Raw genomic sequence first — 23255 nt, 5'->3', positions numbered from 1 at the left:
TTGGGACACGTGTAAATGTAATAGCTACGGAGACGCCACATCACACCACAGAGTCTCTTCATCCCAAAAAAAAAAAAATCTTTACACTTCATCTCACATAGATAGGGTAAGCGATCTTTAAACATCTTTGCTTGATCTTTATATTTTATAATTTATTTTATCTATTTTTGGTTATGCGCTTCTCTAATCTAGATCTATATGTATGTGTAAACTCATGTTTGATTATTCGTGATAGTTCCTAGATTCCCTCGGAGAATCAAATTCACTTTCATTATCAAATGGATCAAATCGCGGCTTCAGGTGTCTCAGATGGTACAACTTCATTCTCTTCTTTGGCTTTCTTTGACTCAATTCTCAGCAGATCTCATCTCAAGTCTTGTTGTTGTAATACCCATCTCTTTTAGCTCATGTGTTTTAGATTACATATGCTTTGTTTGGGTTATGACTTATGATCTTCTGTCTTAACAAGTAAGTTCGATTATGTTAGTTATGGTAATATGGTTTCTCGATTTTTTATCTCCTTATAGGTGCGGGTAAAGTAAAAGAGCCGAGGGTAATATCTCCGGGAGGATCCAAGACCGAAGAGAGGCAAAGTCAAAGCCACGGTGTGCATACTAATCAGAACGACATGAGTCAAGATGGTAGAGATCAGCCAGGTGGTGAAGTGAACATGGAAGCTTCTATATCAGCAGAAGATGTGATAAGAGCTGGAGGGTTTGGTGCAAAAGACGACATTGGAAGTTTCCTTCCTGTGGCGAGTGACTCAACTGACTTTGAGGAATCAATCCGCTCTGCTCGCGGCTATGAAGAAGCGCAACCAGAGGTTCAAAGACCAGGTCTTGGCTGGCCTAAAGAGTAAAATCTTTGCCTTGGTGGCTCTAGTGCTTCTGCAGTTATTGTTTGTGTTTCTTGGTATCAAATTGTAATGTGTGAATCTTTGTTGATGGGTTAAGGGCTTGGAAGATTTCAAGGCAGAGAACTCTTGCTCTACTTGCTACATTTTTTAGAAAGTTTCTTTTTAGCTAAAAAGCATTCCATATATTTAAAGTTCTCTGAATTGCAAATGCTCTGTTTTATTGCTCTGCTTATAGCAAAATTGAATCTCTTAACAGAACTTGTTAATCATTTTAGATATTCTATAGCATTATATTAATCAATCAATGCTTAGACTAGTAGTACATCAATAACCTTATATGATCAAACAAACCTCGAAAGTTCTCTTGGTTAAAGGCACAACGATGTACAACCACAAAAACTGTGATTATCTTACCATACACTACTAATTTTTTCTCTTAATCCAAATAAATTATGGATGGTATAAGTGGGGCGGACTAATGGAATTATATATGGAAAGTACCAATTATACGTCAATAATTCACTTTTATATATATATATATATATATCATAATGCATGTGTCAATTACGTTGAGACCATTAGCTGGTGATCTAAGTGGGACAATGATAGAAAGAAATATGGAATCATCTTTCATTAAGTGGCTCAAGTTGCAGAGACTCTCACTGGAGCTTTTTAGCTCTCATATACATATCATCTAATCCAATTTTCCAATGTCTTGTCTATAACTTTTACGACTATCATTTTTATTTTCTTTTTGTAATATAAATCTGCAATTTCGATAATAAAATATAGTATGATTTATTTCAAAGTGGCTAATCATATCATAGCACTCAGCTACTTGGATATTATTTGATGGGTCTTTTATTGGCGACCACTATACATTTTGTTTGTCGCATTACTACTGATTTGGAAGCTGGTAAGCGTAAGAGAGTTGTAACATTTAAGAAAAGGAAAGACAGAGTTAGCTCTATCAATTAAAAAAATTTATCAAAGAAATTAAACAAATATGATTTTACCACTCAACTTTAAAGACTGAAGATCATTAAGATAAATGACAAAAAGCTACAAGTAACTTGAACTTGATAAGTATAAAATAGATTAGTAGTTTAATATCACATTCTAATTATTCATTAGCATAAGAGTTTCACTGTGTAACAACGTGTACACATTCGCTGGGTGTATACACAGTATACCCGTAGTAATTGTCTTGTCTCTTCAGGTCACCGATATCGAATATTGCCCCTATTTATATCTCCACATCATAGACTTACGTACACTCTCTTGTCACCACCAAGCAAAAGAAAAGAACCACTGCCATGGCCACTTTCTATATTTCTTCTATATGGAGAAAGACATAAATTAAGAAATAACATTTTATTGTTTTTTCTATAACCCACAAGCGAAACGTTGATCTTCTCAGACTCAGCCAGCTATCATCTTTGCTCTAATGGTGGAAGACATTTTCACAAGATTCTTCATCTTTTTCACAGACTCACGTGCGGTATCTATTTCTATGTCTTTACAAAGTTCTTCGTTCTTTTCACTTCTGTAAGCTGAATTTATATTCTCCGATCATATTGTGTTTAAATTCCCATATTATGTGTTTTCAGCTCAACTCATGTCTCTTTTTGCTAAAAGTTTCATGGTAATATAAAAAACTGTTGATTCAATGGTGTTGCAGGTCAATTTCCTCAAGATCTCTTAAAATGTACCAGAGACGTCCTTTGGAGAAGTTTTCCGAAGCTTCTCTTTCTCTCCGAAGGTTCTTGAATATGGCACAACAATGAAACTTGCGAACCAGAGGCATGAAAAGAAACTCGTACATTTTCCCGATCATCACCCTCCAAGCGTTTCGTTTATGTATATATTTCAGAACTGAACCCTATTACTATTAACTGTAAATCTTAGTTTCGATGTTGAGATTCAGTCAAATACCATTCCCAAAACTTACACAATAAGTATTTATCTTCAGAAACATTTAGACAAAAAATAGTTTTGAGCCATCAATATGTTTCTTAACTCTTACACACACTCACACGCAACACTATTAACCTATTACTATGGCTCTTTCTTCAAAAATGTTCATCAAACAGAGACGCTCTGTCTGATATTAGAAGGATTCGGTCCAACCCCAACCACTTGACTGTTGTTGAAACCCGCCTCCTCTGCTTCTCCCTCTCCCATTCCTCCATCGACAATCCTCTCCTCCATGTCTTACTTCTCCTCTCTTTCTCCACCCTCTGCCCTCTCTTGCTTGATCCCTACTGTTCCGATCCTCAACCTTCTTCTGGTTAAAGCTGTTGCTGTTGTTGTGATCCCAAGATTTGATTTTGAAGCTGTTGTTGTGATCCCGAGATTCGATTTTGAATCTGCTGTTGTTGTAGTTCTTCTTTTGATCCCAAGATTCAATTTTGAAGCTGTTATTGTTGGTGCTGTTCTTTTGATAACAAGATTCGGTTTTGAAGCTGTTGTTGTTGTGATCCCAAGATTCAGTTTTCTCCTTTATCCCCCAAGAATCTTCATTCCATCCATCACATTTATGATCATCCCATGAGTTGACCGGTTTACCTATTCCAACATTGTCCTCGTTAATCCCTTCAGCGTCTCCCCAACCAGTTCCCCAAACTTGCCCATCATACTGTGCAGACAAGGCCAAGGCATCGAGAATGACTACATGTTCTTCTTCTGGTATCGGGTCTGGACCATGTTCAAGGTCAAGAATGAGCTCGGTGTCAACTTCAGCGTCCCAATCAACATCATCAATGTAGACATCAGGATCAGGCAAAGATAAGTCACAAGTAAAGCCATTAATTTCTGCCCAGAACCGGGATTTAGCGTTCTTGAATGCCGCTTCCCCCGCTGAGTCATCCCATTCGACCACTCTATCGTATATGTGCATAAACCGCTTGGCCTCTACAACTCTCCACCATGGAACCGAACCAATCACAGCACAGAAATCTTTCTCCCACGCCGGAACAGAGAGTTTGGAATTAGCTGCAGAAACATAAGAAAATGGGAGTTAGAAGCTCTGATCAGTGATCACATGCTAAATACAAGTAACGAATAGCTTACAGATCAACAAAAAAGTACAAACAATAAACAGGTTCAAAGGATAAATTGATTTTCATCACTGTACATGCAGGAATTAGGAACTAGAAGTAAAAGATTAAACAAAAACAAAAGCTCACAAACCTAACAAAGATGAAGTCAATGAGTATTACGGATTCTCTAAATCGACTAACCTAAAGCAACATAAGAGAGCTTAGAACGGACATTGATGAACACACCACAAACCCTAAGAACACAACAGCAGAGCCAGACACAGAATCCGAGGAAAGATACCCATCAAACAGAATTCAAATCGACGAAAGGTTTACATAATTGAATAAGACAATCAGTCAATCAATCAATAGTCCACGAAATTTGTAAAGATGAAGAAAACGAAAAAAACAGAGAGAAGAGTAACACAAAGAGCATACCAAGAGGCGGCTTAGATGAAGTTAGCGTCGGCCCTTGTTGATGAATATGATTATTATTAATAAAGTTTCTGGGTTTCTGTCTTCTCCAATTAGTACTACCCATGATGACCAGACAAAGATTGAATTTTTATATCAAGGAATAAACAAAACCCAAGAAGAAGACAAGGAAACAAACAGCTTCCAAATCAGGCAGATTTAAGGAACCAAAATCCCTGAATTCGGAGAATTTCCAGAGAAAGATGTTTCTTTTAGAGCACCGATAAAAGGAAGAAGTGATAAAACAAATCAAAGTCCCAAACTTTGATTTTTATACTAGTAACGCGATGATGAATGATGAAGGGAGATAACAAATCAATATCCCAATTTTCCTTTTTTTCATTCGTTATTTTGATTTTCTTATTTTCAGGTGAAAAGGAAAAATAGAGAAACCTTTTAATGTTTTATTTCCTTTTCGTTTGTGTTGGAGATATATTTCCTTTTTCTGAAACGGAAATTTTGATGTTTTTTTTAATAACGAATAAATATTATATGGTTCCTTATTAAATTGCTTTTTTCTCACTCTTGCATTGATTTTAAATTATGGCTTTGAATTAACATTAGTAAATCGAGTCGGTCAAAAAAACATTAAATGGTCGACAAAAAAAATTGAATCTTCGAGTCGGTCAAAAATATTTGTTATTTTTCCATCCAGAGAACAAAAACAATATTTGGAAAAAAATATTTATTTGTATGTCTTAACCGTTCGATTTATTCCGTAGATCTTGTCCGTGCGATGAAACCTGAGAGAGCCGCCCTTAACGCAAACCTGAACCAAAATTAAATAATTGTTCTTAGTCCGGTTCAATCGCAAAACTAAACCCGGTTAAGAGAAGGTGCTGTGTCCGGTCTCCGGGTCCGGGTAACTTTATATGTGTAGTTGGCTCATTACACTTTCTTTGCAACCTTCTCTGTTGTTCAGCGAATCCTCGTCCTCGTCGTCATTAGGTCCTCCCTTCTCTCTCTCTCTCTCTCTCTCCCTCTTTTAGCTTTCGATTTCTTGACCTAATGCCAAGTCTTTGTTTCTGTCTAAGTTTCGATTCGCTCTCCCCAATCGTTTCATGATCTTAAAAAACGCAACTTTGAAGCTTAGGGTTTTCAAAAATCTCTAGCGAAAGCGAAATTCTCCGACTTTTTGTTCTTGTTCGGCTTTTGGGTGTAACCAAATTAACATCTTTTTGTAGAATTTCATGCTTATTGTTTGTTTCTCTTTAGATAATTGTTACATTGTGATCTGTAAACTTCTACTAGCTAGCTTTTGTGCTTCTTCTCTCCAGGATTTGAGTTTCTTTTGTAGCTTTTTATTTGGTGTCTTTTCTCTTCTTTTTATCCTCTGTTTTTGTATTAATTGTTTTGGATTCTCTTACTGATTATCAAAGAAACAGTGTCTACAATGTCTTGTTCTTCCAGGCTAAAAACCAGTTTGGGGATGAGGTCTGATTTGAGTGTTCATGAGGTTCTTAACAATAATGATGCTATGTGTGAGGTTCTTCTCTTGCTTCCACCAGAAACAATCTACAAGCTGATCTTGGTGTCCAAGAGATGGCTTCAGATTATATCCAGCCCTTACTTCCGTCACACTTACTTAACCAAGTGGAAACCTAGCTTTCAACTCATTGGCTTCTTCGTCGGCAGCTCCATGTACCTTGGAAAACGCCTTAATGGTCGTCGCCCTCGAGCTGAACCTTCGCTTCCTTTGCTCTCAACCAGCAGTCTTGGTGATGAAATTGAATCCTCTGGTATTCTGAAGAAGCTTGGATACTACATCGACTCTTCAAACGGTCTTTTACTTTGTGGCCGCCATCCAAAAGCTTACTACTTGTGGGATCCGAGTACCCAGAAGCAGCAGCAACTTCCTCGTCCTAGAGTTCATTTCGAAGAACTTTCTATGTCTTTGATCACTGAGGATTGTCCTGATAAAGGGTTAAGCTACAAGGTGATCCGGGCAGAGTGTGTAGGCTTCACACCTCACAGTACAAAGGTGAAGGTGGAGACTTTTTCCTCAAAAACTACTACGTGGAGCTACTCAGAGCTTACTTGTCCTGAGCCTATATCTCTCAGCTCGTGGACTCCAGGGAGAGTGATCAAAGGCGTTGTTTATTGGCATGCCACAGGAGGTAAAATCGCCATCTATGACTCAAACAGTGAGGAGAAGCGGATCAATGTGATAAAGCTTCCGAAGACATATGACTATGATGAACAGGCTCTGGGTGAAACCGATGATGGGTGTTTACAATACGGATGGAGCAATAAGTCGGTAATGGAGGTGTGGAAGCTTGAAAAAATAGACAATGTGCTTCAGTGGAACCTTCTGTTTAAGCTGAATTTCAAGGCTATGTGGAGGAAGAACCCAACAGAAGCAACACGATTCAGCACTCGAACTAAAGAAACGCAGCTGCTTGCCTTCCTCAATCAGAAGTCGGACACGGTTTACATCAGATGTGAAACGCAAATATTCATCTATGACAGAGAGACACAAAGGGTCGAAGTGGTTCAGTACCAAGGACGAAAATCGACATTCATTTGGGAATTCTGCAAAGTCGTGCCTTACTTTCGACGTACCTGGCCTACTTCTCCTCTGTTTGAAAACAGTGCCATTATGATCGACACTCCTCAATGCAACGCCTCTTCCGCAGGAAGTAACTAAGTAGTTTAATGCTATTAATCAGTTTGTGTGTAGGCCATTGAACTACTTCTTATGTTTTGGGGATGAAGTTTTTGGTTTGACCATTGATGAAACCTCTCATGGTTTTGATGTGTATCTCATGGTTGTCATTAAAGGTCATTGAACCCCGTTTTCCTTTTTGCATCTGCGTTTTGCGATTTACTCAGTTGTTAGCTAGTGATTGATGGTAGTTTTCACATAGATCTATCTAACAAATTCTAAATCAAATTTCACTTATCATACCAGTAATTGATATCATCACTTGTGTATTTGTTCTGAAGTTTCAGGTTGAATCCAAAGATAATATCAATATTAAAAGTTGCCTTAATGGGTCACTTGGATGATGATGAGTAGGATGTGGAGAATGTCCACATTCTTTGAAATGTAGTAATGAGGAATGTATGTTTTTTCAATTTAAGAAAAGAAGAACTAAAATATTTATAAAGTCATGTAGTGATCTAAGAAACAGATCACAGCTTCTCTCCTCTATGTAAAATCTTAGGTACAGATAATACTTTATGATCTCATTATTGGTACATTCATTTTATTTTTCTTTTTGCTTGCAACTTTTCTCCTCCCTTGGCAAAGAAATAAGCTTAGCTTACAATTTAAAAGTTGAAGCATAATAATATTGGATTTGATGAAAAACAAAAGAGTGGTGGGACGATAGAACAACTCAAAAGGATCATTAAACCGTGTTGAGAAACTCAAAATGCATTATTTAAAAGGCTAAACGAGACCTATAAGGTTGCTCTATGTTCATATCATATATGGCTCACATGGCTCATCATTGTTTCAGTGACATGATACCTAAAGGTGTAATGATCTACTCAACAACGAGTTTTGGTCTATATGGACCACCATCAACTAATTGTAATTTATATTTCCATCTTATAACTAGATATATGCGATAATATTGAGCTCATTAGTATTATGGAGCTTTTGAAGTTACGAATATTCATATACATGTTTTGAGTTTTTACCAGTTTTTAATAAAGTTGATTAGTTTGTATAAAAATCTTAGTATATTATTTCTTATAATGTCAATTAAGTTGAAATTAGTACGTTTTACTAATCTCAACATGAATAACCTAAGTAAATGTAGTTCTTGATTTAAAATCTTCAAAGTTAGATATATTTAATTAATTTTTCTTTCTCAATTTGATGATTAAACTGTACTATCACTCATTGTTGTCATTATTTTCTTTTCTCTCCAAGCTATGATATTTCATGAGTCCATTACATTAGAATATGATATGATCTACTCTTTTTCTGTTACATCTTTACACATAATTTTCTTATATCTTGATACATATAATAGATACGTTGACAAGCCACATGTTCTTTAATCACAAGCCAAAAGCGGCAAGAAAGAAAGAAGAAAAGAATTGAATAATTGTTTAAGTGATACATTTCTTTTTGAAGGTGGACCAGTTTGAAGTGATTGGTTAAGAAGCAAAAGAAAGAAAAATAAAGGAGAGTTAGGGGGTTTGAACAAGTCAGTAATCATAGGTAGTGAAAGTGACAGTTGGATAAAGGTGTGTGTGTGTGTGTGTGTGTGTGTGAGAGAGAGAGAGAGAGAGGATCCTATATTTAGACATCACTAGAATTCATCTCTTCACATATGTCTGAAATCTCCAAATCATCACTACAATTCTTTCTTTCACACAAAATCTGTTTCATAATTGATCCGATCATTTGGTTTTGCGTTCACAGGTAAGAGAAGATTCTTCTATAACTATTACAGAATGTGTTGTTACATCATTACTCTATTGATGTTGATGTGATATACACTTACGGATATGTTCTATTGATGAGTCTAATAATGTTGAAACATAAAACAGGTTATTGCTTATGTATGGATGGATACCTTTTGATTCTCTCTTAATGAGTCTTCTTTAGTTTCTTGTTATGTATTCTTGATCAAATCAATAAGAGGCTTTATTGTTTTCTTAATTGGAGAACTCTATCTAATGGCGAAGCGGAGGTCGTGGTTTGGTTGGATGAAAAGACTATTCATCTGCGAGGCGAAAGCAAAAGCAGAGAAGGTTTTTGTTCATTTCTCTTTGCTACCATTCATTTTTTTTATGTTTCTGATTCTATAAACTGATTCGTTTTTTTTTTTTTGTAGAAGCCAAGGAGATTGAGATGGGTGTTTAGGAGACTGAAGCTGAGACAGCAGATTGCAACTTGTGGGCAAGAGACAAGGACTTTGAACGAAGCAACACAGGATCAGAGAAAGCATGCTGTGAATGTAGCCATTGCCACGGCTGCAGCAGCTGAGGCGGCGGTTGCAGCAGCCAAGGCAGCTGCTGAGGTTGTCCGGATGGCGGGAAACGCCTTCACATCACAAAATTTTGTCAAGAAGCGTGATCCTTATTTGGCTGCTATCAAGATTCAGAGTGCCTTCAGGGCTTATCTGGTCAGACACTCTCTACTTTTGAGATTATAAAAGCATCTTAGTTTCTATTTGAAGCTATCTTTCATGCAGTGTTTGATCTTGTGACTGATTACTAAACAGGCCAGGAAAGCGTTGCGGGCGCTGAAGGCACTCGTAAGGCTTCAAGCAATTGTTCGTGGCCGAGCTGTTAGGCGAAAGTTTTCTGCTTTATTGAAATCTTCTCCCTCCAACAAAGCTTCAACGTCAAGCATCATCAAGAGAAACACAGAGAGAAAGCATTGGTCCAAGACCAACTCTGAGATCAAAGAAGAGCTTAAGGTACCAAAACATTTGATCTGTAACCCGAAGGTCGAGTGCAATGGTTGGGACAGTAGTGCTCTCACGAAGGAAGACATCAAAGCTATATGGTTGAGGAAACAAGAAGGTGTGATCAAGCGTGATCGCATGTTAAAATACTCCCGCTCCAATCGGGTAAGTTCTCTCTCAATATCTTTATATAACCGATCAGTTTTGGTTTGAGGTCTCAAGGTGTTGTATTTGCAGGAGAGAAGAAGTCCTCATATGCTTCTAGAGTCACTTTACACTAAGGATATGGGGATGAGAAGCTGTCGATTGGAACATTGGGGTGAATCCAAGTCTGCAAAATCCATAAACTCATTTCTCATTCCAAGTGAAATGTTAGTCCCTGCAAAAGTAAAGCTTAGAACCCTGCAGAGACAAGACTCTAGCGATGGACAAGACTCTCCATTTTCTTTCCCGAGGAGATCTTTCAGCCGTCTGGAGCAGAGTGTACTGGAGGACGAGAGCTGGTTTCGAAGCTCCAATGGCTCCCAGCCTTACATGAATGTAACAGAGTCTGCAAGGGAAAAGATGAGATCGCTGAGCACACCGAGGCAACGTGTAGGGCTGGATTCTTGGTTTGATAACTACAAGAAGGATGGGGATAATAAAGTCTCCCTCTGGTCTTCTTTTGTCTGTGAAAATAGTAAGATCAACAGCACAAAGAAGTCACATACCAACATAATTGTTAAATCTTGAAAATTTTCATGTCACTTTCTTTGGTTTTTCTCTTTGTTTTGTTTTTTTGGTCTCATATCTCATGTTCTTTATAGATATGCTTATGAAGAGGGCTAATTCTTTGGTGTTTGGTGTCTGCTTCTGTTCTTTAAGGAATAGGAAGCATCTTTATCAGTGTGATACATTTTGTTCAAACCATGAATGTTTTAAACCATTATGACAGCTATATTTTCAAGATTCTATAGACTTCATATCATTGTAATGGCATAGGAAAGGATATAAAAACAAGGCAACGAAATCAAGATGAGGAGATAGGGAGATCTGCAGAGTGAAATTTGGAAACTAAAGATAAAACATGGATTCCTCATCAAAGAAGTTGTTCTAACAAGTTGGTATGTCAAAGGAAGAAACATGAAACTTTTGTCCTAGATGATTCCAATCTTGTTTCCAGGATCCAATGCATCATAATTAACTTCTAAAGTCTTAATCAAGTAATCAACTTCTAAAAGTCAAAAAAAGGAAAAACCAAAACAAATAGAAAAAAAGGAAACTTGACGGCAAAGAAAAAAGGAAAAAAGGAAACTTTATTTTTTTGGTGTATATATTTAAGAGAAAAAAGGAAACTTGAGTCCCAAACAAAGGAGATTATAAATAAGTAGACCAGAGATGATGATCGATGCTCTAATTCTTCTTCTCCCTTCGTTTAGAAAGAATCATTCGTAAGAGATAGAGCTTCAAGGCTTCGGAAGTTCATGATGTTGGAGCTTCCTTCCGGTGACGGAGATGGCGATTAGATTGAGGGATCATCGGAGATTGGGGGATTCCTTTTTTCCGGAAACTGGGTGGTGGAGTGCAATTAACAAATTCATCGTTGTTGGCAAAAGACGATTAGAGATGATCGTGTGTGTTTCAGGTCCGTCCTACAAAAGCCCAACAAGAACAATTCCAGCCCATCAAACAATGACTAGCGATGTCCAGGTAGACGCGCGTGTTTCAACAAACGCGCCTCCTCTTCGCATGGCCGGGGTTTTAAGTTTAAAACCAACTGTTACGCAGCGTTTTGTTGAAAGCTCACATCGACGGCTGTTACCTGGCCACGTCATCGAAAGGGATAAAAGGGAACCATCCAAAAGTTGTTTCTTTGGAAGAAGAAGATAAGAAAGATCTTTGCGGAACAAAAGTCTTGAGCTTTGATCACACTACTAATGGAGGCTCTGCAATGTTCCAGCCATTTCACCGTGAGTAGAGTTCCTTGTGCTCAGAGCTGTACGAGAAATAGGAGAAGTAGGGCTACGTTGAGCTCTGCATTCATCGGTACCAGCAATTCAGCTTCTCTCTCCTCGCGGAATCTCTCCACGGTCTGGCTTCTAATTTTTTTGCTTCTTTACGTTTTCGTTTTCATCTAAGTTTGGGTGCGCTTGTCAGGAATTTGTGATTTAGTCTTCTTTGTGATGTTTCTGTATTGAGTAGCGAGAGATATGGAGTTGGATGAATTTGAAGACTGTTGGCCATGGAAGATACAGAAGAAGCCAAGTGAGAGCCGAGATGTTTGGTCAGTTGACTGGTGGACTCGAGGCTGCTTGGAGCAAACTCAAAGGCGAAGGTTCGATTTTTTTCTACTTTTTGTCCCCTTGAGCTCAAATTAGGATTCTCTTATAAGTAGCTTTGGTAGTTGGCTCGGAAACATAGTTCTGTCGGGTGAAGATAGGCATTTTGTTTATGTATGTGAACAAATATAGCTAAGCTCAAACACAAGCCTGGAAAGAGGAATAATTTAGAGTAACATTGTTCTATAAGCGCAATTGAAGGGGTGTGTGATCGTGCTACTGGTGGATACAGAAAGGATTAGCACGGTTTTAAAAGCTGGTTACGTTATTTGAACTTGCAGAGGTCTTGACAAAAGAGAATATTGCTGAACCAATGCGAGATATTAGAAGAGCTCTCCTCGAAGCAGATGTGAGTGGTGGTGTTTTCTTCTGTTTCATTTAGGTTCTTGTGAAGAATGTGGTCTAAAAGTGATTTAGTCGCTTGGTGGTTTTGTCAACAGGTGAGTCTCCCAGTTGTTAGAAGGTTTGTCCAGTCTGTTAGTGACCAAGCCGTTGGAATGGGTGTCATTCGTGGAGTCAAACCAGATCAGCAATTGGTCAAGGTAAATCAGCAATAAAAGTGGTTCTTATTTCTGTTTCTGTTTCATCTCCTCAGTCCTTCCTCATATGTTTTTATAGTTTTTTCACTCTTCTCATTTTGGTTTCAATAGCACTGACGTGTGGCTTACCATGGCTATGTTGCAGATTGTAAATGATGAACTAGTGAAATTGATGGGTGGAGAAGTATCCGAACTACAGTTTGCCAAATCAGGTCCTACAGTAATATTGTTGGCTGGGCTCCAAGGTGTTGGAAAGACAACGGTTTGCGCTAAACTAGCTTGTTACCTAAAGAAGCAGGTATGCTTTTTGTAAATACAGTTGAGATTTTGATTGGATTTGTTTGTTACTCTCTGACATTTATGCTATTTACAGGGAAAAACTTGCATGCTTATTGCTGGAGATGTATACCGACCTGCTGCCATTGATCAGCTTGTCATTTTAGGTGAACAGGTATTGAAATTTTTACTTTTGAAGCATCGTGTGCATTGGTAGAAATGGCTTAAGAGAAACTCTGTGTGAACATGTGATGTTACTAGATACCGTAAATCAATATATCCTGATACCCTCTTTATTTCAGGTTGGTGTGCCGGTTTATACAGCAGGGACTGATGTAAAACCTGCAGATATAGCAAAGCAAGGGCTAAAAGAAGCTAAAAAGAATAACGTCGATGTAGTTATAATGGATACTGCAGGAAGGCTTCAGGTAATCTTTCGTCTTTCAAAGTCATCGTATCAAAAATCTATTGCAGCTTTGGTCATGAAATTGACTCTTTGTGACAGATAGATAAAGGCATGATGGACGAATTAAAAGACGTGAAGAAATTTTTGAATCCCACAGAAGTGTTACTAGTTGTTGACGCCATGACTGGACAAGAAGCTGCAGGTACGCTGTTTGTATTCTACATTTTTCAGGGAGATTAGAAACATCCTGAAAATGAATTAGTATTAGAACCTGACATGTCTCAGTCATATACTAAGATGAGCTTCTGTACTTCCTACAGCTCTGGTGACAACATTCAATGTAGAGATAGGAATCACAGGAGCCATTTTGACAAAGTTAGATGGTGATTCAAGAGGTGGTGCTGCTTTGAGTGTCAAGGAGGTTTGTATTCTTCTTCTTTGATCAATTATGTCATAGAAAGTTAATTAACGTTTTACGTTAATAGTTTACTCTTAATTTGGTGTCACTAGGTATCAGGAAAACCGATTAAACTGGTAGGACGTGGAGAGCGGATGGAGGATCTTGAACCCTTTTATCCAGATCGAATGGCTGGACGAATTCTAGGAATGGGGGATGTGCTTTCATTTGTAGAGAAGGCATCAGAAGTTGTAAGTTCTTTCTCAGTAAAATTACTGTCAAAACTGTATTTTTTTTCTCTTCCGCTCTCTCTCTCTCTCTCTCTATACATTGAATTCTTCTTCATCTTGCTTTATAGATGCGTCAAGAAGATGCTGAAGATCTACAGAAAAAGATAATGAGTGCTAAGTTCGACTTCAACGATTTCCTAAAGCAGACTCGTGCTGTTGCGAAAATGGGTTCAATGACACGAGTTCTTGGAATGATACCCGGAATGGGGAAAGTGAGTCCAGCACAAATCCGAGAAGCAGAAAAGAATCTGTTAGTTATGGAAGCAATGATTGAAGTGATGACACCCGGTATTTTCTCTGTTCCTTTCTTCCATTCCATTAAACAAACAAAAAGCATTTCATAAACTGGATTTTGGTTGTCTTATTCTTGATTTTAAATATGTTGGACAGAGGAAAGGGAGAAACCAGAGTTACTAGCAGAATCACCAGAGAGAAGAAAAAGAATTGCAAAAGATTCAGGAAAGACAGAACAGCAGGTAGTCTCTGCAGATCTCAGACAAGAAGAAGAAGATTCTCAATACTGAATTTATGTTGTTGTTTTTCAGGTGAGTGCACTTGTAGCACAAATCTTTCAAATGAGAGTGAAAATGAAGAACTTGATGGGAGTAATGGAAGGAGGATCAATTCCTGCATTAAGTGGTCTCGAGGATGCATTGAAAGCTGAACAAAAGGTTTCTTACATTTTTTCTTCTTCGTCTTTTTTAACCTTATCATGTAACAAAGTCTAATGGAATCTTGTAAATGTATCTTAGGCGCCACCTGGAACTGCTAGGAGGAAGAGAAAGGCGGACTCAAGGAAGAAATTTGTAGAGTCAGCATCAAGCAAGCCAGGCCCTCGTGGCTTCGGCTCTGGTAACTAATACTGCTTCTATCCAATTTGGTAAATCTCAAAACAGACTATTTTTGTACAAGTTATCTAATGAATTCACAAACTGGAGAGAGATCTTATGAACTAATTTATATTTGATTTTGGAAGAAATAACATCAAGTAATTAAAATGCATAAAAATTTGCATGTGCTTTTAAAAATTTTTGTAGACTGCATATTATTAAGTACTTAGTTTTTAGAGAGGAACAAACACTGAAGATATGTAAGAGTATCGTCAAGTGAAAAGTATCTCCCGTCGCCTTGGAGGAACATCTGAAGGCCGATCTTGTCAAGTAACTCGCCTTTGAAAGCCACCTCGACATAGGCGACGAGGCCACTTATCATATAGCCTTGTGGAGTAACAAGATCGTTGATCAAACATCCAAAGGTTGCGTCTAATGACCTTCGAGCATCAAAGATTGTGACGACGTCTTCCCAATCATCCTTATAAACGACCCTGCACTTGATCTTTACATCGGCCATAGTGGACTTGGACTGTCCGAGATGGCTCATGGTTTCGAATTGTATGTGGAACCGGTCATTGGGGCCAAACTCTAGCTCCTCACCATATTTCACAAGTGCTATCATATTTGCTTCGGTACGTACGTTCATGACAAAGATGAGATCAGACAAGGAGATTTTGGGTTTGGGCAGTTTCAGTTCCTTAGCTCCGGAACTATCTCCTACTTTGGCCATAATCTCACTCGTTGTTTTTGGAATGATTTTTATGACTCTCCATATTTAATATTTATAGTACAAATCTTTTTGTTCCCTTTTGTTCATGTGTCCACTACAATGACTACTCTCCATTTAATTTTGATTTATTTGCATTGATTCTCATTTAAAGAATTGTCACTCGTTAAATGATTAATTTGTAAAAACAAAGAAAAATATTATTGTAGTTCTCCTTTATATATTGTAATAACTTCCAAATATATTGCTCAAGATTCGAACAAAATCATATATATAAAAGTAAGGTTCCACTCTATCCTTATTGGTGGAAAAATATTTAAGGCTTTAATTTAAAAAAAATAATAAAAAATAAATGTTTATGACAATCATTCAATACAAAATTTAATTACACTATAAATTATAACAAATGGCAAAAAAAATGAAAGGAGTTAATCATATATCATTCAACAAAATAAATAAATAAATATTTGTTTATGACAATCATTCAATACAAAATTTAATTACACTATAAGTTATAATCAAAAGGCAAAGAAAATGAAAGAACTTAATCATATATCATACAACAAATTTTATAAGCCTTATTGGTGGAAAATAATTTAAAATCATATATATAAAAGTAAGGTTTCACTCTCTTTATTGTTCCATTTTGTATTTATTTTTTAAAATATAATATTTATTTTTAACCAAAAAAACACATTTAATCATATACATTAATTCATACTTTAAATTCACACTTTACTACTAAAATGAAACTGAAAATTATATAAATTTCCAAAGACTATTGGTTTTCTTTATTGAATTCCAATTAAACACACTATAAATTATAATTATAACTCCTCTAATTTAATTATTTTAAAAATGTAACTTACATCACTTCTTATCATATAAATAGCCATTCTCACATCCTTTTCTACCATATCTCATATCTTCATTATTCTCTTTGTTTTTTTTTAAAAGTTCTTGCATGGGGTGAAAACTCATTTAAAATATCATTGTAAGAGTTTGATTAATTATTTAGTTTAAACTTTTGTTTTCAATTTTATTTATTTTTTGTTTTTATGTATTTCTTTATGTCTTCATTGTTTTTATATTTTTAAATGTAATACATATGTATAATAATATTTTATGGTTATAAGAAAATCAATCTAAAGAAACCATCTTCATTATTTCACTTTGGATGTTTGTTTCGTTCTCACATATTCATGTATATTTAATTTATTTTCAAAAGTATGTAATTTTTTAACAAAATAAACTTTTTGTTATATAATTATCAAACCAATTTGTAATACATTCTTTTAAGAATAATGATCCTTATATTTAGTTTGTGACTCAACATGTAATAATACAAAGAACATTATAATTTGTTTTAACTTTGAATTTTATACTTGATTTCCTATCTAAAAAACAATTTGATATTCCATTTTCTATCTATTATATATACTACAAGGATGAAAAATATAATTAAACCCAAAAATATAACTTAAATTAAGAGGAATATAAAAAGAGATTAAAAATAAAATTATTTCTTGGGAATTTTTAAGGTCTCACTCTCTCCTTATTCGTCCATTTAGCATTTATTTTTTAATTATAATATTTATTTTTAATTAAACCAAATATCTAACACATTTAGTCATATACTTTAATTCATACTTGAAATCCACACTTTACTATTTAATTGTAACTTAAATTATATAACCTTTCAATTGACTATTTGTTTCCTTCATTTAACTTCAATTAACACACTATAAAATATAATTATAACTCCTCTGATTTAATTATTTTAGAATTGTAACTTACATCATATTTTATCATATAAATACTCATTTTTACATCCTCCTCCACCATATCTGATATTCTCAATATTTTCTTTGTTTAATTTTTAATGTTCTTGCATGGGTTGAAAGCTCAATTAAGATATCATTGTAAGAGCTTGATTATATATTTGGTTAAAATTTTTGTTTTCAATTATATTTCTTCTTTATTTTATGTACTTCTTCATTTTTTCATTGTTTTTTATACTATTAAATGTATAATACATATGTATAATAATATTTTATGGCTATAAGGAAATTACTTTATCGATGAGATTCAAAAATATTGATTTCTGACCATCGCACCAAAAGAAAATCAAGCTAAATAAACCATTTTCATTGTTTTACTTTATATGTTTTTTTCTTTCTCACATATTCATGTATATTTATTTTATTTTCAAAGTATGTAATTATTTTAACAAAATATTTTTTTGTTATATTCAAACCAATTAGTAAGACATTGAAATAAATAAAATTTTATACACAAATAAAGGTAATTTTTGTGTATATTTATAAGTTTACACACATATTTGGATAAATTTCAACATTTTTAGTGGTTGTTTTGATAAAGTTTGAAAATGGGGTAAATTTAAAAAGTGGTATTTTTAAAGGGGTATTTTTTAAATTCTCCCAATATCATTCCTATTTTAATCATTAACAATATTATTGTTTTATCAAAAATACTTAAAAGTACTAAAGAAAATTACTATCAAAATTGATTAATTGAACAATTAATCAACGAATAAATTCAAAAGATATGGATGTATGCTTCTATTGTATGATTTAAATAAATAACATGTAAAAATATCATAAGCATTAAAATTTATTTAATCTATTTTTTATAAGTGATAAATAAATTAAAATAATTAAATAAATATACAACAACGCGCGCATATGCGCGGGACATTACCTAGTGTATTAATTTATAAACTTTTTTTTTGTTGAGATACATTATTAAATATGGCCACGCGCAGTGTTATTTAGGAATCGTGTTTTTATGCAGTTTTTGCTTAACGCCCTCTACGCGCAACTGATGCGCGTGGGTTTTAGATCATGATACTAATGTTAATGAACATACATTAACGGGCCTCGGGGTTTAAAGTTAAAAAACTCATAAAAGGCCTCGATCTAGCAATCGCTTCAATTTTCGGTTTAGGTTCGGTTAAGAAGAATTGTTAAAATAATAATATTCAAAGTTGATTCGTTTGGATCCGAATCAATTTGTTTTTAGGAGAGAAATGACAGTTCTCTTCCGCGTAACGACACCACCGTGCCTTCTCATTCCTCCTCCGCCGCTATCTCACCGCCGGAGCTCATCTCTCTTCCTCAAACCCACATTTCTACCATATCCGAGACCTCTGATCTCCCGTAAAACATCCATTCTCCGACTTCGGGCCAATAATCCAACAGTCAATTCACTAAAACCCCTTGAAAATGTTAGACCCTATCTGCAATCGGAATCTAGAACCGTCCTTCTTGGTTGGCTCTGCAGCTGTGTCTCTGTTGTCTCGCTTTCTCAGATTGTCCCTAGGCTCGGTTCCTTCACTTCTAACCTTAACGCTAACGCCGCGAGCTTGACGAAGCTCAAAGGCGAATGTCTCGTTTTGGCGGGTTTGGTTCTGACTAAGGTTGTTGCTTATTATCTGCAGCAAGCGTTTCTCTGGGAAGCTGCTCTGAATACTGTCTACAAGATTCGTGTTTTCGCGTATCGGAGAGTTTTAGAGAGAGAGCTTGAGTTCTTCGAAGGTGGGAATGGAATCTCATCAGGAGATATTGCCTATCGGATCACTGCTGAAGCTTCTGAAGTTGCTGACACTATCTATGCTCTTCTCAACGTAAGTAGTAATGAAATTTCATCACTTTGCAAAGAGAAAAGTTTCCTTCTTTTTTTCTCCAATTTACCAGGTAGATTGTGTTGGCTGATTATATAAGCATACATTATTATACTTGTGGCAGACAGTTGTGCCCAGTGCTATCCAGATATCTGTAATGACGGCACATATGATTGTTGCAAGTCCTGCCTTGACACTAGTCTCTGCAATGGTGAGTGAAGTAATTGTATTTGTTTGTGTGTGTGTGTTTTTTGCTATGCACTTTTCTTACTAGCTTTTGCTTTTGTTCTAGGTGATCCCATCTGTTGCGCTTCTCATAGCATATCTTGGAGACCGGCTTCGTAAGATATCTAGAAACGCTCAGATTGCTTCTGCTCAACTCTCTACCTACTTGAATGAGGTATTCTCTATGCATTTTGTGTTTTTCTTCTTGCTGTTCATAACCCCCAAAGTTACTAAAGTAGAGCTTTTTATTTCTATGTTTAGGTCCTTCCTGCAATTTTGTTTGTGAAGGCTAATAACGCAGAGATCTCTGAGAGTGTGAGGTTTCAAAGGTTTGCTCGTGCTGACCTCGATGAACGTTTTAAGAAGAAGAAAATGAAGTCACTTATCCCTCAGATTGTTCAAGTTATGTATCTCGGATCATTGTCGATATTTTGTGTTGGAGCAGTGATACTTGCTGGCTCTTCTTTAAGCTCTAGTGCTATTGTGTCTTTCGTGGCATCATTAGCTTTCTTGATCGATCCTGTCCAGGTAATACATTTTTCAGTGTGGCATTCCATGCCTCGCCTACATACTTTTTTTTTAATCTTTATGACTTGTTGAATCTGTTGCTCTTAGATGCAAACTATTACTTCTTTTCTTTTAATTTATTATTTTTGATTATCAAATGTGATTTTTCTTAGTTCATTAGACATCTGTTTAAGCCACTTAACCTTGAGGAACTGTCTTATTGGGATTTTTAATTTAAAGAATCATGCAGGATCTGGGAAAAGCTTATAATGAATTGAAACAAGGAGAGCCAGCAATAGAACGTTTGTTTGATTTGACCTCTTTGGAATCTAAGGTACTACACCCTATCTTTCCTCTGATTTTTTCTTCAGCTTATGCTCTTAATGATTTGGTTTTGTCTATCTCGAGTTCTGATGCAAATTCCATTGTGGCCATGTTTTGAAAATTAGGTGATCGAGAGACCTGAAGCCATTCAATTGGAAAAAGTTGGTGGCGAAGTTGAGTTATGCAATATATCATTTAAGTATGACGAAAGTATGCTTCCCGTTTTGGAAGGGTTAAATCTTCATATTAAAGCAGGAGAGACTATAGCTCTGGTTGGGCCATCTGGAGGAGGAAAGACTACACTGATCAAATTGCTTCTCCGCCTTTATGAACCTTCATCTGGTTAGAAAAACTTAGTTCTTAACTTGCATCCATCTAATCCCACCGTTTAGAACCAACAATTTGTCATCTAATCGCAATTTTTTCTTGAATAGGTTCTATCTTCATTGACAAAAATGACATCAAGGATATCAAACTGGAAAGTTTGAGGAAGCATGTTGGTCTGGTTTCACAGGACACAGTAAGTTTCAGTTCTCAAATTTTACCTCCTTTCATGATTCATCCCAAGATTCTTATAATGGTTCATCGTAGTTACTCAACTTTTCCTACACATACAAGACTCTGTTTTCAGGGACAATTGCTGACAACATTGGGTACAGAGATCTCACGACAGGAATTGACATGAAAAGAGTTGAGCTTGCTGCAAAAACTGCAAATGCTGATGAATTTATCAGAAACCTACCAGAGGGTTACAACACAGGAGTTGGTCCCAGGGGTTCAAGCTTAAGCGGAGGCCAGAAGCAAAGGTGGGGTCTGGAAGAGTGATTAAAACTCAGTGATATTTTTTTCTTGCCCAAACCAGTTCCATATATTATCTTCAGGATGCTTACCGTATTGTTATCATTGGCAAATGTTCAGACTAGCTATAGCAAGAGCGCTCTATCAGAATTCATCCGTGCTGATTTTGGATGAAGCAACTTCAGCATTGGATAGTTTGTCAGAGTTGCTAGTCAGAGAAGCTCTTGAACGTGTAATGCAAGACCATACGGTAAAAGCACACATCTGGTTCTTACATTCAAACAACCTTTTAAATGAATCATCACTGAGACTATTCAGAAACTCCCTGGTTCCAGTGTTCTGATCTGTTGCATTTACAGGTAATTGTGATTGCACATAGATTGGAGACAGTGATGATGGCGCAGAGAGTGTTCTTGTTGGAGAAGGGGAAACTAAAGGAGTTAGATCGCTCTTCTCTATTAAATACTCACAAGGACTCGCTTTCATCAGCTGGACTCGTGATTTGAGATTAATGAAAGTATGATCAAGAGCAGGCAGAGACCAACTGTTTTCTTTTTTATGATATAGGCAGAGACCAGCTGTTCTGTAAATTAACAAGAGAAGATACAAGATTCCTCTTAGTGTAAATCTTTCCATTATTCTTTAAAAATAGGATGAACAAATCATTTGTTGAGCTAGAAGCCTACAGTGTTTTGTATCTCTCCCTAGTTATGCCTTTTGATACATAGCAAAACTTCTGACATTATACATGTAATAAACAAAAGATTATATTTTTGGATTCTACTCCATGTAAAGAAGATTGATTCGACGATTCACTGTTTCACCATGAAGGAGCTTTTACAACTGCATCCACCCACTGCGGCTGGGTTTTCAGCTACCTGAACACCAAAGCATAACAAAATGAATTGAAAATGTTAAAGAAAATTACTGAAAAACATGTTTCAAAAATATATTTTGTCTTCAAAAACACAGGACACAACATGTTAGAAATGATAGTTAAGAATCAATCAGCTCAGACAAAACATACAAAAATGCTTCCATACACTATCAAATTTAGAAACAAAAGAGGGGTTTACCACAAAAGCAGCACGGATCAGTTCCTCCACATAATCAACCGTAGCACCTTTCACAAAGTCATATGAAACATTATCTACAACCAATTTGACACCGTTCTTCTCGAAAACCCTGCCATGTTTAAGAACAGCTATACATGAGAAAAAAAATAAACACTCTTGTGCAACACCGAGAATCATGATTCTTGTAGCTTGAGGGAAAGAATAGTAATAGCAAGGCTTGAGGTGACTAAAGAAAGTACCTGTCATCAGGATTAGTTCTATTATCAAGCTCAAACACATACTGGAAACCAGAACACCCTCCGGTCTCCACACCCAAGCGAAGCAGTTTCTTCTCCGGTTCACTAGATTGTAACTCTTTCATTCTCTGACAAAATGATAATAGTCATAAAGGTCAAGAGAAGGAGCAAAACAACCAACAATGTCTGATTCCAACAATCTAAAATAGGTAAGTTGAATGATTCAAAATGTTTCATAAACTATAGCAAAGGAGCAGAAATTGCAAAGCTTTGTGAATAACTGATATATCCAATTCAAGCAGTTTAGAGGTACAAAGGTTTCTCATTGTCTCCATTTCCACAAAATTCGTAAACTATGGATGTTCCAAACAGACCAAATATTTCTTAAATTTAAGAACTTCATTGAAAAGAATCGTCAAATTGTAGCAAAATCCAACCGAACACCAAATCCATAAAATCTTAGAGATTGGAATTTGCAAGAGACAAATTTAAAAACAGCAGATTCCATACCCGAATACAATTGTCGCTGAGATGGACGACATCAAGAGAAGACGATTCAGATTGGGAAGAAGAAGGAGAAGAAGCTTCTGTGAGAGCAGAAGCAGAGGAAAAATTAAGTAATCGATGATTTTCTCTAATACGACCAGCCAAATAAGGAGCAACGCGTTTCACCAGAGATCTCGACATGATTTTATAAATCCTTCAGAACCTTTCTCTCAATCCCTTTCTACACTTAATCGAATTTTATAAGTTTTTCGCCATGGAAGACGAAAGTTTAAAGCTTTCTGGGAAAAAAAAATTCTGACTTGGTGATGATGACGATGAAGAAGGGAGGCGAAAGAAAGATTGGTCTTGTGAAGACCACGCTTATTTTAGCGTCCACGTCATTTATTTCTGTAACGTCCCCAAACAAGTTA

General features: G+C 36.1%; 8 protein-coding genes across 11 annotated transcripts; 5 read left to right on the top strand and 3 right to left on the bottom strand.

The window, feature by feature from the left end:
* Positions 1–150: 150 nt before the first annotated feature.
* LOC17883878 lies at positions 151–1079 on the top strand. The gene is made up of 2 exons (XM_006288846.2): positions 151–312; positions 528–1079. The coding sequence occupies exons 1-2, from the start codon at positions 279–281 to the stop codon at positions 857–859; spliced, it is 366 nt and encodes a 121-aa protein (XP_006288908.1). The 5' UTR covers positions 151–278; the 3' UTR covers positions 860–1079.
* A 1693-nt stretch (positions 1080–2772) lies between these two features.
* On the bottom strand, positions 2773–4699 carry LOC17882013 (bifunctional endo-1,4-beta-xylanase XylA). 2 transcript variants are annotated; one of them, XM_006288129.2, is made up of 2 exons: positions 4336–4699; positions 2773–3850 (listed from the first exon to the last, which is right to left on the bottom strand). In XM_006288129.2, exons 1-2 carry the CDS (start codon positions 4436–4438, stop codon positions 2967–2969), a joined length of 987 nt encoding a protein of 328 aa, XP_006288191.1. In that variant the 5' UTR covers positions 4439–4699; the 3' UTR covers positions 2773–2966. The 2 variants fall into 2 exon arrangements, with proteins under 2 accessions (XP_006288191.1, XP_023636396.1); XM_023780628.1 differs by lacking the exon at positions 4336–4699 and adding an exon at positions 4099–4259.
* A 544-nt stretch (positions 4700–5243) lies between these two features.
* LOC17883814 (F-box protein At5g03970) lies at positions 5244–7180 on the top strand. 2 transcript variants are annotated; one of them, XM_006287739.2, is made up of 2 exons: positions 5244–5319; positions 5757–7180. In XM_006287739.2, exons 1-2 carry the CDS (start codon positions 5244–5246, stop codon positions 7016–7018), a joined length of 1338 nt encoding a protein of 445 aa, XP_006287801.2. In that variant the 3' UTR covers positions 7019–7180. The 2 variants fall into 2 exon arrangements, with proteins under 2 accessions (XP_006287801.2, XP_023637438.1); XM_023781670.1 differs by lacking the exon at positions 5244–5319 and having other exon boundaries at positions 5326–7180.
* A 1486-nt stretch (positions 7181–8666) lies between these two features.
* Positions 8667–10625, top strand: LOC17881370 (protein IQ-DOMAIN 14). The gene is given in 6 exon segments (XM_023781560.1): positions 8667–8752; positions 8999–9084; positions 9168–9458; positions 9558–9908; positions 9981–10443; positions 10446–10625. Coding segments are annotated over 5 exon segments (1203 nt in total). The 5' UTR covers positions 8667–8752; positions 8999–9009; the 3' UTR covers positions 10469–10625.
* A 988-nt stretch (positions 10626–11613) lies between these two features.
* Positions 11614–14936, top strand: LOC17883453 (signal recognition particle 54 kDa protein, chloroplastic). Its single transcript, XM_006289986.2, has 14 exons — positions 11614–11812; positions 11925–12057; positions 12343–12410; positions 12502–12603; positions 12746–12898; positions 12974–13051; positions 13179–13304; positions 13382–13484; positions 13603–13703; positions 13793–13930; positions 14038–14257; positions 14360–14445; positions 14515–14640; positions 14722–14936. The coding sequence occupies exons 1-14, from the start codon at positions 11660–11662 to the stop codon at positions 14827–14829; spliced, it is 1695 nt and encodes a 564-aa protein (XP_006290048.1). The 5' UTR covers positions 11614–11659; the 3' UTR covers positions 14830–14936.
* Positions 14937–15017: 81 nt separating this feature from the next.
* On the bottom strand, positions 15018–15605 carry LOC17882807 (probable F-box protein At5g04010). Its single transcript, XM_006289419.2, has one exon. It carries the CDS (start codon positions 15530–15532, stop codon positions 15026–15028), a length of 507 nt encoding a protein of 168 aa, XP_006289481.1. The 5' UTR covers positions 15533–15605; the 3' UTR covers positions 15018–15025.
* A 2955-nt stretch (positions 15606–18560) lies between these two features.
* LOC17882801 (ABC transporter B family member 29, chloroplastic) lies at positions 18561–21905 on the top strand. 2 transcript variants are annotated; one of them, XM_023781235.1, is made up of 11 exons: positions 18561–18776; positions 18990–19175; positions 19297–19383; positions 19465–19572; positions 19659–19925; positions 20155–20238; positions 20354–20570; positions 20663–20748; positions 20847–21034; positions 21147–21276; positions 21386–21905. In XM_023781235.1, the coding sequence occupies exons 1-11, from the start codon at positions 18579–18581 to the stop codon at positions 21530–21532; spliced, it is 1698 nt and encodes a 565-aa protein (XP_023637003.1). In that variant the 5' UTR covers positions 18561–18578; the 3' UTR covers positions 21533–21905. The 2 variants fall into 2 exon arrangements, with proteins under 2 accessions (XP_023637003.1, XP_023637002.1); XM_023781234.1 differs by having other exon boundaries at positions 18561–19175.
* On the bottom strand, positions 21644–23137 carry LOC17884152 (iron-sulfur assembly protein IscA-like 2, mitochondrial). The gene is made up of 4 exons (XM_006289093.2): positions 22849–23137; positions 22342–22466; positions 22103–22211; positions 21644–21904 (listed from the first exon to the last, which is right to left on the bottom strand). Exons 1-4 carry the CDS (start codon positions 23023–23025, stop codon positions 21839–21841), a joined length of 477 nt encoding a protein of 158 aa, XP_006289155.1. The 5' UTR covers positions 23026–23137; the 3' UTR covers positions 21644–21838.
* Between the last annotated feature and the right edge of the window lie 118 nt (positions 23138–23255).

This window comes from Capsella rubella, unplaced genomic scaffold (assembly GCF_000375325.1).
Source record: "Capsella rubella cultivar Monte Gargano unplaced genomic scaffold, Caprub1_0 scaffold_6, whole genome shotgun sequence".
In the NCBI taxonomy this organism is placed as follows: domain Eukaryota; kingdom Viridiplantae; phylum Streptophyta; class Magnoliopsida; order Brassicales; family Brassicaceae; genus Capsella; species Capsella rubella.
The sequence above is the reverse complement of the archived record's forward strand: the minus strand, read 5'-3'. Positions and strand labels throughout refer to the sequence as shown.

Bases quoted from the DNA above. Each gene is read 5' to 3' on its own strand.
- LOC17883814 (XM_006287739.2), top strand. From the start codon at position 5,244: ATGTGTAGTTGGCTCATTACACTTTCTTTGCAACCTTCTCTGTTGTTC. The intron at 5,320-5,756 runs GTCCTCCCTTCT...TCAAAGAAACAG, and splicing joins CTCGTCCTCGTCGTCATTAG to TGTCTACAATGTCTTGTTCT.
- LOC17882807 (XM_006289419.2), bottom strand. From the start codon at position 15,532: ATGGCCAAAGTAGGAGATAGTTCCGGAGCTAAGGAACTGAAACTGCCC.
- LOC17882801 (XM_023781234.1), top strand. From the start codon at position 18,579: ATGACAGTTCTCTTCCGCGTAACGACACCACCGTGCCTTCTCATTCCT. The intron at 19,176-19,296 runs GTAAGTAGTAAT...TACTTGTGGCAG, and splicing joins CTATCTATGCTCTTCTCAAC to ACAGTTGTGCCCAGTGCTAT. The intron at 21,277-21,385 runs GTAAAAGCACAC...TTGCATTTACAG, and splicing joins GTGTAATGCAAGACCATACG to GTAATTGTGATTGCACATAG.
- LOC17884152 (XM_006289093.2), bottom strand. From the start codon at position 23,025: ATGTCGAGATCTCTGGTGAAACGCGTTGCTCCTTATTTGGCTGGTCGT. The intron at 22,212-22,341 runs GTACTTTCTTTA...TAAACATGGCAG, and splicing joins AGAACTAATCCTGATGACAG to GGTTTTCGAGAAGAACGGTG. The intron at 21,905-22,102 runs GTAAACCCCTCT...TTTGGTGTTCAG, and splicing joins TGATCCGTGCTGCTTTTGTG to GTAGCTGAAAACCCAGCCGC.
- LOC17883878 (XM_006288846.2), top strand. From the start codon at position 279: ATGGATCAAATCGCGGCTTCAGGTGTCTCAGATG. The intron at 313-527 runs GTACAACTTCAT...ATCTCCTTATAG, and splicing joins GGCTTCAGGTGTCTCAGATG to GTGCGGGTAAAGTAAAAGAG.
- LOC17882013 (XM_006288129.2), bottom strand. From the start codon at position 4,438: ATGGGTAGTACTAATTGGAGAAGACAGAAACCCAGAAACTTTATTAAT. The intron at 3,851-4,335 runs GTATGCTCTTTG...ATGTTTCTGCAG, and splicing joins TTCATCTAAGCCGCCTCTTG to CTAATTCCAAACTCTCTGTT.
- LOC17883453 (XM_006289986.2), top strand. From the start codon at position 11,660: ATGGAGGCTCTGCAATGTTCCAGCCATTTCACCGTGAGTAGAGTTCCT. The intron at 12,899-12,973 runs GTATGCTTTTTG...TGCTATTTACAG, and splicing joins CTTGTTACCTAAAGAAGCAG to GGAAAAACTTGCATGCTTAT. The intron at 13,052-13,178 runs GTATTGAAATTT...TCTTTATTTCAG, and splicing joins TTGTCATTTTAGGTGAACAG to GTTGGTGTGCCGGTTTATAC.